The sequence below is a fragment of the Cebidichthys violaceus genome, unplaced genomic scaffold (genome assembly GCF_023349555.1).
Source record: "Cebidichthys violaceus isolate CVI_PGR_0920_01 unplaced genomic scaffold, fCebVio1.0.p SCAF_2, whole genome shotgun sequence".
NCBI lineage: Eukaryota > Metazoa > Chordata > Actinopteri > Perciformes > Stichaeidae > Cebidichthys > Cebidichthys violaceus.
This window is the reverse complement of record NW_027176372.1, coordinates 16264038-16277780: the sequence shown is the minus strand read 5'-3', so window position 1 is coordinate 16277780 and position 13743 is coordinate 16264038. Positions and strand designations below refer to the sequence as shown.

Below are 13743 nucleotides of genomic sequence, written 5' to 3'. Positions count from 1 at the left end.
CCATCAAGTGTACGGTTTAGGTTATCATAATAATACATCTTAATATAATAGACAAACAATGAATGACACTATGTTACTCAGAGGTTGCGGATGTGTCAAAGATTGAGGTGGATATAACATCCAAATGAAGATTGGAAATGGAAACATATCGGAAAATAAAAGGTTTCTCGACATGATGATAATCAATGACAAAATGATGAAAAGAACATAAGACAACAAAGTTATTTAAGCTGTGAAAACAGTCGCTGAATGACACGATGAACATGGAGTTGTACTCTGTATGTCGCTGTCCGCAGTTCTGAAGTGAAGCAACTCTGAATGAAAGCCAAAACTCCCAGACTGCAAAATCTGTTCGAATACTGTGATCACACGCAGAAATATGTGAGAAATAAATTGAAACCTGTCTATGGAATATATTTCTACTACTATACTTCCATTATCACTAGTACTACTACTACTACAACTACTCTCAATGAGAATAATAATATTAATTTTAATAAAACAATATTATTGTTAATATTATTAAAAAACACATCGTGTATGTGAAAAAGACAGTTTGAAATAAAAATGTATTTGAAATCTCTGGGGAAACTTTGACCTTTAACTCAAAATGTCACATACACAAGCTGTTTGTAACTCAAATAACAAAGTGGTGTGTAATAATTCTATAACATTTAGAATACACTGAAACGGTATTAAAACAGTCTAACCTCTAGAGGAGAGTCTGGTTCGTCCAGGATGCTCTTCTCACTCTGTATCCGCTGCATCGTTCCTGTAGAACTGGGGTCCATTATCAGCACGTTCTGACTACCGGCTATGCCGAACTTACAGTCACTCTTTCTGGAGTCAGTCGTCCTGCACACCTCGTAGTTGTACACGTGTTGGAGAGTCCCTGTCCCCAAAGTGTCTGAGTAACGTGGTGGATAATACGGAATCACAGGGAGATTGGAGTGATACATGACGCGAGACTGTCTCCATCTGTAGATCTTCACTGATATAATAACCACTAAACACGTGATGAAGAGGAAGGAAACTACAGCCAAAGCCAACACTAAGTAGAAAGTCAGGTTGTCATTGTACTCCTTGTCTTGTGTAAAGTCAGTGAACTCAGACAGCACTTCAGGGAAGCTGTCCGCCACCGCCACGTTAACAATGACTGTAGCTGAACGAGAGGGCTGCCCGTTGTCCTCCACTATCACAGTCAGTCTTTGTTTCACAGCATCTTTATCAGTGACTTGGCGGATAGTTCTTATTTCTCCATTCTGTAAGCCCACTTCAAACAGCGCCCTGTCTGTGGCTTTCTGCAGTTTATAGGAGAGCCAGGCATTCTGTCCAGAGTCCACATCAACAGCCACCACTTTAGTGACCAGATAGCCCACATCTGCTGAACGAGGCACCATTTCAGCCACCAGAGAGCCTCCAGTCTGGACTGGGTACAGAACCTGAGGAGGGTTGTCGTTCTGGTCCTGGATCATTACTTTCACAGTCACGTTGCTACTGAGTGGAGGGGAGCCTCCATCCTGCGCTTTGACGCGGAAGTGGAAATCTTTGATCTGCTCGTAGTCAAAAGAGCGCACTGCATGGATGACTCCACTATCAGCACTAACGGACACATATGAGGACACTGGCACTCCGTTAACAGAGGAGTCCTCCAGTATGTAAGAAACACGGGCGTTCTGGTTCCAGTCAGCGTCTCTGGCTTTCACTGTGAATATAGAGAGACCTGGTGTGTTGTTTTCTACAATGTAGGCCTCATATGAGCTCCTCTCAAAGACAGGCGTGTTATCATTCACATCAGAGATCTGTAAGGTGAGAGTGACGCTGCTGGAGAGGGAGGGCACTCCCTCATCAGAACAGGTCACTGTGATGTTATACTCAGAGGCTGTCTCTCTGTCTAGATCACTGTCTGTTATAACCGTAAAGAAATTATTTGTTGTTGATTTAATGGCAAAGGGAATATTTCCGTTTAAATCACACATTACTTTCCCGTTATCATTCGAGTCCGCATCTTGTATATTAAGCATTGTAACAACTGTTCCCGGTTTCATGTTCTCAGATACTGTGTTTGAGTTAGACATGATGTTAATGATCGGAGGGTTATCATTTGTATCTGTCACGTCCACAATCACCTTACATGCGTCTGATAATCCTCCCTGATCTGACACCTTAACATCTAGCTCATAAAGTCTCCTTTTTTCATAATCTACATTTCCAGTGAGAGTCAGCACCCCATTATTGGCATCAATGTCAAAGAGACCCGCAGCTCCAGATTTTGAAATCATATATGTTACTATTCCGTTATTGCCTTTATCTATGTCTGTAGCCCTTACAGTGGTTATTACAGTGCCAACAGGAGAATTCTCTGTAACGCCTGCTTTGTATTCCGGTTTAGAACAAACGGGCGGGTTGTCATTTGCGTCCATCACAGTTATGATAATCTGCATCGTCCCCGAAAGCTGTGGTTCACCACCATCCAGAGCGGTTAGTATTAGTGATATATGCTCATGTTGTTCTCGGTCTAATGGTTTCTGTAAAACCATCTCGACATGTTTAGTCCCATCTCCTCGGCTGATGGTTTTCAGAACGAAATTATCGCTAGGTTTCAGGGCGTAGCTGTCCAGGCCGTTTACACCAACATCATCGTCTATTGCTTTCTCTAAGACAAATCGAGCTCCAGTAACAGCTGATTCGCTAATTTCATATTTTATTTCACTTTTTTCAAACGTCGGAGGGTTATCATTTATATCGGTAATTTCGACAGTAACCGTGAAAAACTCCATCGGATTTTCCAGGATCATTTGGAAATGCAGTGCGCATGGCATTGTTTGACCGCACAAAGCTTCTCTGTCAATTCTGCCTTTAATAAGGAGGACTCCTCTTTCTCTCTTCAGCTCAATATATTCCTCAGTGTTACCAGTATAAATACGAGCTTTACCGGACTTCAGTCTTTCCACACCTAAACCCAAATCCTGGGCTATATTGCCTATTAAAGCCCCCTTTGCCATTTCCTCAGGAATGGAGTAGCTGACTTGCCCGTGCACAACACTGATAGAGAGCAGCGAGATAAACAACAGCACTTGCCATCCCATCGTTCCGGTCGATACGTCAGTGAAGAAAATTAGAAAATCCTCAGTTTCTTCGCCCCAGTTTCACGATTTTGAAATAAAGATATAGGTATATGGTCCCAAAGAAAGCATTTATCCTAGATTGTAGAACAAAGAAATCCCATTGTGCCGTCCAGGCGTATGCCGTGGCAGTCCCGACCGTTAACTCTGCCTCGATGTAATATGTTGAGGTATAGGGGAGGTACTGCAACTAATGCTTCATGAGAAACTCGATGGGCAAGAGCGTCCCTCTCTGTTCAACTGACCAAACTACATGAAGTCTTACTGAGGCAACCACAACAAAGACATTTGAAAAACATGAAAACTAAAATATTTACGAAGGTATATTTGGATTATTTGAAACATCATAGAAATAGTTAAATATCGATCTGTCTGTCATAGTGTGACAACGTATACATTAGAAGCCTATACAAATCATTTGTGAAAATGAAAACCGAAAGCGCTGCTCTCCGCGGTACACCAGGATAAGTACTGGAGGTGTAGCTGCATTTCAAACGCTTCACGTGTATTTTAAAGACCAACAGCAGCCTTAGAGTCGGATATGAAAATAACAAGTGATGTCACTAAAGACAGGGAAAAACTCTTTGAATATCAGTTCAGAGTGTGTATGAGCCAGCTAAGGTTGTATGTTTTTAGAAGTTATATTTAATTAAAAGTGTGCATTTACATGTTTGATTGAAATTAAAAATGCATACAGCTACAAGACATGATTAGTGGAAACAGTTACGATGAAATATTTCATTTTCATTATTTCCCTCCACAAAAAAACAAAAGAGAGAAAAAAACCGAGCTGAAAGCAAAAAGTCCATAGACATTTTCGTTACAACCGAAAAACGAAATGCAGTACAACAAACTTTAAAAGTTGGCAACATGTATCCGCATAAGCTTTTCAGCGTGTGCATTTCCCTCACTGACTCTTTCTCAAATCAGTAACTCAACACAGAGGAGCTGTCCAGTGCTATTAGTGCTGAAGATGCCCTCTGAGCAGGCAGTGAGACAAGTCATGGAGGCAGGTAATATCTGTGATCTAAGAAATCATTGTAACTGTAGCGTGGCGATGTGTGTAAATAATGATGGGTCAAATAACCCACCTCTAAAGGAGAGTCTGGTTCATCCAGGATGCTCTTCTCACTCTGTATCCGCTGCATCGTTCCTGTAGAACTGGGGTCCATTATCAGCACGTTCTGACTACCGGCTATGCCGAACTTACAGTCACTCTTTCTGGAGTCAGTCGTCCTGCACACCTCGTAGTTGTACACGTGTTGGAGAGTCCCTGTCCCCAAAGTGTCTGAGTAACGTGGTGGATAATACGGAATCACAGGGAGATTGGAGTGATACATGACGCGAGACTGTCTCCATCTGTAGATCTTCACTGATATGATAACCACTAAACACGTGATGAAGAGGAAGGAAACTACAGCCAAAGCCAACACTAAGTAGAAAGTCAGGTTGTCATTGTACTCCTTGTCTTGTGTAAAGTCAGTGAACTCAGACAGCACTTCAGGGAAGCTGTCCGCCACCGCCACGTTAACAATGACTGTAGCTGAACGAGAGGGCTGCCCGTTGTCCTCCACTATCACAGTCAGTCTTTGTTTCACAGCATCTTTATCAGTGACTTGGCGGATAGTTCTTATTTCTCCATTCTGTAAGCCCACTTCAAACAGCGCCCTGTCTGTGGCTTTCTGCAGTTTATAGGAGAGCCAGGCATTCTGTCCAGAGTCCACATCAACAGCCACCACTTTAGTGACCAGATAGCCCACATCTGCTGAACGAGGCACCATTTCAGCCACCAGAGAGCCTCCAGTCTGGACTGGGTACAGAACCTGAGGAGGGTTGTCGTTCTGGTCCTGGATCATTACTTTCACAGTCACGTTGCTACTGAGTGGAGGGGAGCCTCCATCCTGCGCTTTGACGCGGAAGTGGAAGTCTTTGATCTGCTCGTAGTCAAAAGAGCGCACTGCATGGATGACTCCACTATCAGCACTAACGGACACATATGAGGAGACTGGCACTCCGTTAACAGAGGAGTCCTCCAGTATGTAAGAAACACGTGCGTTCTGGTTCCAGTCAGCGTCTCTGGCTTTCACTGTGAATATAGAGAGACCTGGTGTGTTGTTTTCTACAATGTAGGCCTCATATGAGCTCCTCTCAAAGACAGGCGCGTTATCATTCACATCAGAGATCTGTAAGGTGAGAGTGACGCTGCTGGAGAGGGAGGGCACTCCTTCATCAGAGCATTTCACCGTGATATTATACTCAGAGGCTGTCTCTCTGTCTAAATCACTGTCTGTCACTAGGTTGAAGAAATTATTTGATGTTGGCTTCAGTGTAACAGGAATATGATCATTTATTGCGCAGTGAACTTTGCCATTTTCTCCGGAATCTAAGTCCTGAACATTTACCATAGTCACAACTGTTGCTGGTTTAGAGTCCTCTGGAATTATATTAGTCTGGGACATTATATTAATAACTGGCTTGTTATCATTAATATCTATCACTTCAACCGTAATCTTACAAGAATCTGTCAGTCCTCCTTCATCACTGGCTTGCACATGTATTTGATAGAAACGTGCCTTTTCATAATCTATGTTACTTTTCGATATCAAATCCCCATTTAACTCATTAATTTCAAACATGTGTCGTACATCTGCAGCTGTGTTGGATATGGAATATGTAATCTTGGAATTTGATCCTTTATCAGCATCTGAAGCACTGACCCTGGTTATGACTGTACCTTTCGGGGCGTCCTCAGGTATTGTAGCTTTATAAACCGTCTTTGTAAAGACCGGTGCATTGTCATTGGCATCAAGGACTGTCACATGTATCTGTGCTGTGCCAGATAGGTTTGGTTCCCCTCCGTCCATCGCAGTTAACACTAGAAATATCTCCTCTTGTCTTTCTCTGTCAAGTGATTTCTGTAAAACCATTTCAACTATCTTTTCTCCGTCGGGCTGATCTTTCAATTTCAGAACAAAATTATCTGTTTTTGTCAGAAAATAACTCTGTAGACTATTTATGCCAACATCGGGATCTATTGCCCTCTCTAACAAGAATTTAGCTCCTATTACAGCGGATTCACTAATTTTGAATTTCATTTCGGATTTTTCAAATATTGGGGTGTTGTCATTTATATCTGTGATTTCGACAGCAACGGCGTATAATTCCATAGGGTTTTCTAAAATAACCTGAAAATGCAAAGCACAGGGCGTCGTCTGTCCACAGAGCGCCTCTCTGTCTATTTTCTCTTTGATAAGGAGGACTCCTCGCTCTCTGTCCAGCTCGATGTACTCTGCGCTGTCTCCTGTAAAAATACGACCTTTGCCGGATGTTAGTCTTTTTCTGTCTAAACCTAAGTCTTGAGCAATGTTACCAATTACTGACCCTTTCGACATTTCCTCAGGAATGGAGTAGCTGACCTGTCCGATCACCGATGTGAGAGAAAGGATTGATATAAACAACAGCGCTTGCAGCCCCATTGTTCTGTCCGCCATTTCCATGCAACACGAGTCCCGTTACAATCCTATATCCATTGGAAAGAAAATCCGATGTACTTCCTCGGTATATAAAACAATTTGAAGTAATCAATCGATTACAGTTAACTGCATCTGTTCGTGTCGATGATTGCTGCTCTCTTACTTTGTACTATTCGCACTGCGTGTCTGTTTCTCTCTGATTTAAGAAGAAAAAAGACGATGGGGAGGTACTGATGAAACCTGCCCTACATTTATCACATACTGGCCAACAGCGGCCCTAAGAGTTCAATCTAATGTACTACATACATCTGTGCAAATGGAAACTTATTTAGGCCTGTCAGCTGGTAGGGAGACCAGGTATGACAATTAATATTCAACGCTGTGCCATGAAATCGATGTTGAAATATTATATCAAACTGTAATTCCCTGAATCAAACAGCAGTATTTTAAACCTCTATGAAGCTGGTGGAAATACTTAAGAAATTCAGGCCTAGTGATGTTTCACGGAGGTAATTAGATTGAATATATATATATATATATATATATATATATATATATATATATATATATATATATATATATATATATATATATATATATATATTAGATGAAATAAAACAGTGGTTTTACGAATAAACTCAGCACGAGTAAAAAATCATGCTATGAAAAAAATCTGATTTTAATTATCCAGCCCATCCAAAACCAAATACGAATAAAATATGAAGACACAACCAACATTATCCGAGAGCGATACAAACAACTGCAATAATATCATTGATGATGAAGCACAAATTGTCCAAGCAAAAACATATTCAAATTTGATGTATATCTGTGTAAGTTATCTTAAAATTTCAACATTGTTTTGTGATTTGTTAATTTTTATGTAAAATTCTATGTAAAATAATTTTAATTTCTAACCTCTAGAGGAGAATCTGGTTCATCCAGGATGCTCTTCTCACTCTGTATCCGCTGCATCGTTCCTGTAGAACTGGGGTCCATTATCAGCACGTTCTGACTACCGGCTATGCCGAATTTACAGTCACTCTTTCTGGAGTCAGTCGTCCTGCACACCTCGTAGTTGTACACGTGTTGGAGAGTCCCTGTCCCCAAAGTGTCTGAGTAACGTGGTGGATAATACGGAATCACAGGGAGATTGGAGTGATACATGACGCGAGACTGTCTCCATCTGTAAATCTTCACTGATATGATAACCACTAAACACGTGATGAAGAGGAAGGAAACTACAGCCAAAGCCAACACTAAGTAGAAAGTCAGGTTGTCATTGTACTCCTTGTCTTGTGTAAAGTCAGTGAACTCAGACAGCACTTCAGGGAAGCTGTCCGCCACCGCCACGTTAACAATGACTGTAGCTGAACGAGAGGGCTGCCCGTTGTCCTCCACTATCACAGTCAGTCTTTGTTTCACAGCATCTTTATCAGTGACTTGGCGGATAGTTCTTATTTCTCCATTCTGTAAGCCCACTTCAAACAGCGCCCTGTCTGTGGCTTTCTGCAGTTTATAGGAGAGCCAGGCATTCTGTCCAGAGTCCACATCAACAGCCACCACTTTAGTGACCAGATAGCCCACATCTGCTGAACGAGGCACCATTTCAGCCACCAGAGAGCCTCCAGTCTGGACTGGGTACAGAACCTGAGGAGGGTTGTCGTTCTGGTCCTGGATCATTACTTTCACAGTCACGTTGCTACTGAGTGGAGGGGAGCCTCCATCCTGCGCTTTGACGCGGAAGTGGAAATCTTTGATCTGCTCGTAGTCAAAAGAGCGCACTGCATGGATGACTCCACTATCAGCACTAACGGACACATATGAGGACACTGGCACTCCGTTAACAGAGGAGTCCTCCAGTATGTAAGAAACACGGGCGTTCTGGTTCCAGTCAGCGTCTCTGGCTTTCACTGTGAATATAGAGAGACCTGGTGTGTTGTTTTCTACAATGTAGGCCTCATATGAGCTCCTCTCAAAGACAGGCGCGTTATCATTCACATCAGAGATCTGTAAGGTGAGAGTGACGCTGCTGGAGAGGGAGGGCACTCCCTCATCAGAGCAGGTCACTGTGATATTATACTCAGAGGCTGTCTCTCTGTCTAAATCACTGTCTGTCACTAAACTATAGAAATTATTTGTTGATGTTTTCAAATTGAATGGTACGTTCTCGTAGATGAAACATTTAACATTACCGTTTTCTTCTGAATCTAGATCCTCAATATTTATCATTGTAACGACTGTATTGAGTTTGGCATCCTCTGATATAACAGTTGATTTCGACATTATGCTAATTTCAGGCCTGTTGTCATTCATGTCTTGCACATCAACAATTAACTTACACGAATCTGTGAGTCCTCCATCATCACTAGCAAGTAAATTTATTTGAAAGTGTCTTGACTTTTCGAAGTCAATATCGCCAATTAATGAAACCTCCCCGTTTTCATCATTTACCTCAAATGCTTTCCTGACATTGTCCAACGTATTTGAAATTGAATATGTTATTTTGCCGTTCAAACCCTGATCTGCATCTGAGGCTGAAACAGTGGCAACAACTGTTCCTTTAGGTGAGTTCTCAGTAACTGTAGCCTTGTATGTGGGCTGCGTAAAAACGGGGGCATTATCATTCGCGTCTAAAACTGTAATAACAATCAGCATTGTTCCTGACATCTGCGGCTCTCCTCCATCTACAGCCGTTAACACAAGAGATATCTGCTCTTGTTTCTCTCTGTCTAACGGCTTCTGTAGCACCATCTCAACGTTTTTATAACCATTTGCGTTATGGTGGAGTTTTAAAGCAAAATGATCTGTTGGTTTTAATTCGTAGCTTTTAAGATCATTAATTCCTTCATCAAGATCCACAGCTCTCTCTAGAACAAATTTTGCCCCTGTGATCACCGACTCGCTAATTTTGAATTTCATCTCACTTTTTTCAAAGATTGGAGCATTATCATTAATATCTGTAATCTGGACTGTAACACTGTAGAATTCCATCGGATTCTCCAAAATAATCTGAAGATGTAACGCACAAAGTGCCGTCTCTGTACACAGCACCTCTCTGTCGATTCTCTCTTTGACGAGGAGGACTCCCCTTTCTCTGTTCAGCTCGACGTACTCGTCGCTGTTCCTCGTGTAGATCCTAGCTTTGCCGGACACCAAACGTTTTATTTCTAAACCCAAATCTTGCGCAATATTTCCCACTAGAGAGCCTTTCGACATTTCCTCTGGAATAGAGTAGCTGACCTGCCCGAGCACAGAGTAGAGGGAAAGGAGAGAGATAAACAACAGCACTTGCCGATTCATTGTTCTTTCCGATTTTCCCCAGTGAGGCTCCACAGTCTGATTATATTCGAAACAAAAACAGATTCTTCCTCAGATTCCAATGTCAAATCTCAAATGAACAGCTCCATAATCCAGTCATTGGATGCAAATGTATTGCATACCGAAATGTATCCTCTTTTTTAATCAAAAACGTTCAACAACCAAAAATGTCCGCTCTTTGCTCGTCGTGGTCTCTCTGTACTGTCTCGATGTTACATGGGAGGTGCTGCTATAACCCTGCTCTCATTCAACAACACTCTGGTCAACAGCGGCCCTAAGAGTCCATACTATAAAACTGCAGAAAACGGACTCAAATTCAACTCAGCAGTATCAGGGTTACAAACAATCTATCTAAATAATATCTTAGACTTTACGAAATACTACAGGAAGGCATTATTTAAAACCATCAAGTGTACGGTTTAGGTTATCATAATAATACATCTTAATATAATAGACAAACAATGAATGACACTATGTTACTCAGAGGTTGCGGATGTGTCAAAGATTGAGGTGGATATAACATCCAAATGAAGATTGGAAATGGAAACATATCGGAAAATAAAAGGTTTCTCGACATGATGATAATCAATGACAAAATGATGAAAAGAACATAAGACAACAAAGTTATTTAAGCTGTGAAAACAGTCGCTGAATGACACGATGAACATGGAGTTGTACTCTGTATGTCGCTGTCCGCAGTTCTGAAGTGAAGCAACTCTGAATGAAAGCCAAAACTCCCAGACTGCAAAATCTGTTCGAATACTGTGATCACACGCAGAAATATGTGAGAAATAAATTGAAACCTGTCTATGGAATATATTTCTACTACTATACTTCCATTATCACTAGTACTACTACTACTACTACTCTGAATGAGAATAATAATATTAATTTTAATAAAACAATATTATTGTTAATATTATTAAAAAACACATCGTGTATGTGAAAAAGACAGTTTGAAATAAAAATGTATTTGAAATCTCTGGGGAAACTTTGACCTTTAACTCAAAATGTCACATACACAAGCTGTTTGTAACTCAAATAACAAAGTGGTGTGTAATAATTCTATAACATTTAGAATACACTGAAACGGTATTAAAACAGTCTAACCTCTAGAGGAGAGTCTGGTTCGTCCAGGATGCTCTTCTCACTCTGTATCCGCTGCATCGTTCCTGTAGAACTGGGGTCCATTATCAGCACGTTCTGACTACCGGCTATGCCGAACTTACAGTCACTCTTTCTGGAGTCAGTCGTCCTGCACACCTCGTAGTTGTACACGTGTTGGAGAGTCCCTGTCCCCAAAGTGTCTGAGTAACGTGGTGGATAATACGGAATCACAGGGAGATTGGAGTGATACATGACGCGAGACTGTCTCCATCTGTAGATCTTCACTGATATAATAACCACTAAACACGTGATGAAGAGGAAGGAAACTACAGCCAAAGCCAACACTAAGTAGAAAGTCAGGTTGTCATTGTACTCCTTGTCTTGTGTAAAGTCAGTGAACTCAGACAGCACTTCAGGGAAGCTGTCCGCCACCGCCACGTTAACAATGACTGTAGCTGAACGAGAGGGCTGCCCGTTGTCCTCCACTATCACAGTCAGTCTTTGTTTCACAGCATCTTTATCAGTGACTTGGCGGATAGTTCTTATTTCTCCATTCTGTAAGCCCACTTCAAACAGCGCCCTGTCTGTGGCTTTCTGCAGTTTATAGGAGAGCCAGGCATTCTGTCCAGAGTCCACATCAACAGCCACCACTTTAGTGACCAGATAGCCCACATCTGCTGAACGAGGCACCATTTCAGCCACCAGAGAGCCTCCAGTCTGGACTGGGTACAGAACCTGAGGAGGGTTGTCGTTCTGGTCCTGGATCATTACTTTCACAGTCACGTTGCTACTGAGTGGAGGGGAGCCTCCATCCTGCGCTTTGACGCGGAAGTGGAAATCTTTGATCTGCTCGTAGTCAAAAGAGCGCACTGCATGGATGACTCCACTATCAGCACTAACGGACACATATGAGGACACTGGCACTCCGTTAACAGAGGAGTCCTCCAGTATGTAAGAAACACGGGCGTTCTGGTTCCAGTCAGCGTCTCTGGCTTTCACTGTGAATATAGAGAGACCTGGTGTGTTGTTTTCTACAATGTAGGCCTCATATGAGCTCCTCTCAAAGACAGGCGTGTTATCATTCACATCAGAGATCTGTAAGGTGAGAGTGACGCTGCTGGAGAGGGAGGGCACTCCCTCATCAGAACAGGTCACTGTGATGTTATACTCAGAGGCTGTCTCTCTGTCTAGATCACTGTCTGTTATAACCGTAAAGAAATTATTTGTTGTTGATTTAATGGCAAAGGGAATATTTCCGTTTAAATCACACATTACTTTCCCGTTATCATTCGAGTCCGCATCTTGTATATTAAGCATTGTAACAACTGTTCCCGGTTTCATGTTCTCAGATACTGTGTTTGAGTTAGACATGATGTTAATGATCGGAGGGTTATCATTTGTATCTGTCACGTCCACAATCACCTTACATGCGTCTGATAATCCTCCCTGATCTGACACCTTAACATCTAGCTCATAAAGTCTCCTTTTTTCATAATCTACATTTCCAGTGAGAGTCAGCACCCCATTATTGGCATCAATGTCAAAGAGACCCGCAGCTCCAGATTTTGAAATCATATATGTTACTATTCCGTTATTGCCTTTATCTATGTCTGTAGCCCTTACAGTGGTTATTACAGTGCCAACAGGAGAATTCTCTGTAACGCCTGCTTTGTATTCCGGTTTAGAACAAACGGGCGGGTTGTCATTTGCGTCCATCACAGTTATGATAATCTGCATCGTCCCCGAAAGCTGTGGTTCACCACCATCCAGAGCGGTTAGTATTAGTGATATATGCTCATGTTGTTCTCGGTCTAATGGTTTCTGTAAAACCATCTCGACATGTTTAGTCCCATCTCCTCGGCTGATGGTTTTCAGAACGAAATTATCGCTAGGTTTCAGGGCGTAGCTGTCCAGGCCGTTTACACCAACATCATCGTCTATTGCTTTCTCTAAGACAAATCGAGCTCCAGTAACAGCTGATTCGCTAATTTCATATTTTATTTCACTTTTTTCAAACGTCGGAGGGTTATCATTTATATCGGTAATTTCGACAGTAACCGTGAAAAACTCCATCGGATTTTCCAGGATCATTTGGAAATGCAGTGCGCATGGCATTGTTTGACCGCACAAAGCTTCTCTGTCAATTCTGCCTTTAATAAGGAGGACTCCTCTTTCTCTCTTCAGCTCAATATATTCCTCAGTGTTACCAGTATAAATACGAGCTTTACCGGACTTCAGTCTTTCCACACCTAAACCCAAATCCTGGGCTATATTGCCTATTAAAGCCCCCTTTGCCATTTCCTCAGGAATGGAGTAGCTGACTTGCCCGTGCACAACACTGATAGAGAGCAGCGAGATAAACAACAGCACTTGCCATCCCATCGTTCCGGTCGATACGTCAGTGAAGAAAATTAGAAAATCCTCAGTTTCTTCGCCCCAGTTTCACGATTTTGAAATAAAGATATAGGTATATGGTCCCAAAGAAAGCATTTATCCTAGATTGTAGAACAAAGAAATCCCATTGTGCCGTCCAGGCGTATGCCGTGGCAGTCCCGACCGTTAACTCTGCCTCGATGTAATATGTTGAGGTATAGGGGAGGTACTGCAACTAATGCTTCATGAGAAACTCGATGGGCAAGAGCGTCCCTCTCTGTTCAACTGACCAAACTACATGAAGTCTTACTGAGGCAACCACAACAAAGACATTTGAAAAACAT

At 42.0% G+C, this 13743-nt stretch overlaps 4 protein-coding genes across 14 annotated transcripts in view; all 4 read right to left on the bottom strand.

Moving 5' to 3' along the window:
• LOC137875492 (protocadherin gamma-A11-like) overlaps positions 1-13743 on the bottom strand; it is a 262793-nt gene that overhangs the window by 98643 nt on the left and 150407 nt on the right. The window contains exon 1 of one of the 11 annotated variants that reach the window (XM_068714786.1): positions 711-3311. The exons of 9 other annotated variants lie outside the window; for them this stretch is intronic. In XM_068714786.1, coding sequence (XP_068570887.1) covers positions 711-3089 — 2379 coding nt within the window. In that variant the 5' untranslated portion in view covers positions 3090-3311. Of the gene's footprint in view, positions 1-710; positions 3312-13743 lie in introns of those variants that run through there. One more of the 11 variants, XM_068714798.1, reaches the window with a different exon arrangement.
• Positions 3671-6872, bottom strand: LOC137875919 (protocadherin beta-16-like). The gene has a single exon (XM_068715438.1). The coding sequence runs from the start codon at positions 6620-6622 to the stop codon at positions 4127-4129; it is 2496 nt and encodes an 831-aa protein (XP_068571539.1). The 5' UTR covers positions 6623-6872; the 3' UTR covers positions 3671-4126.
• On the bottom strand, positions 7505-10234 carry LOC137875788 (protocadherin gamma-A5-like). Its single transcript, XM_068715297.1, has one exon. It carries the CDS (start codon positions 9899-9901, stop codon positions 7505-7507), a length of 2397 nt encoding a protein of 798 aa, XP_068571398.1. The 5' UTR covers positions 9902-10234.
• On the bottom strand, positions 11015-13676 carry LOC137875787 (protocadherin gamma-A2-like). Its single transcript, XM_068715296.1, has one exon. The coding sequence runs from the start codon at positions 13406-13408 to the stop codon at positions 11015-11017; it is 2394 nt and encodes a 797-aa protein (XP_068571397.1). The 5' UTR covers positions 13409-13676.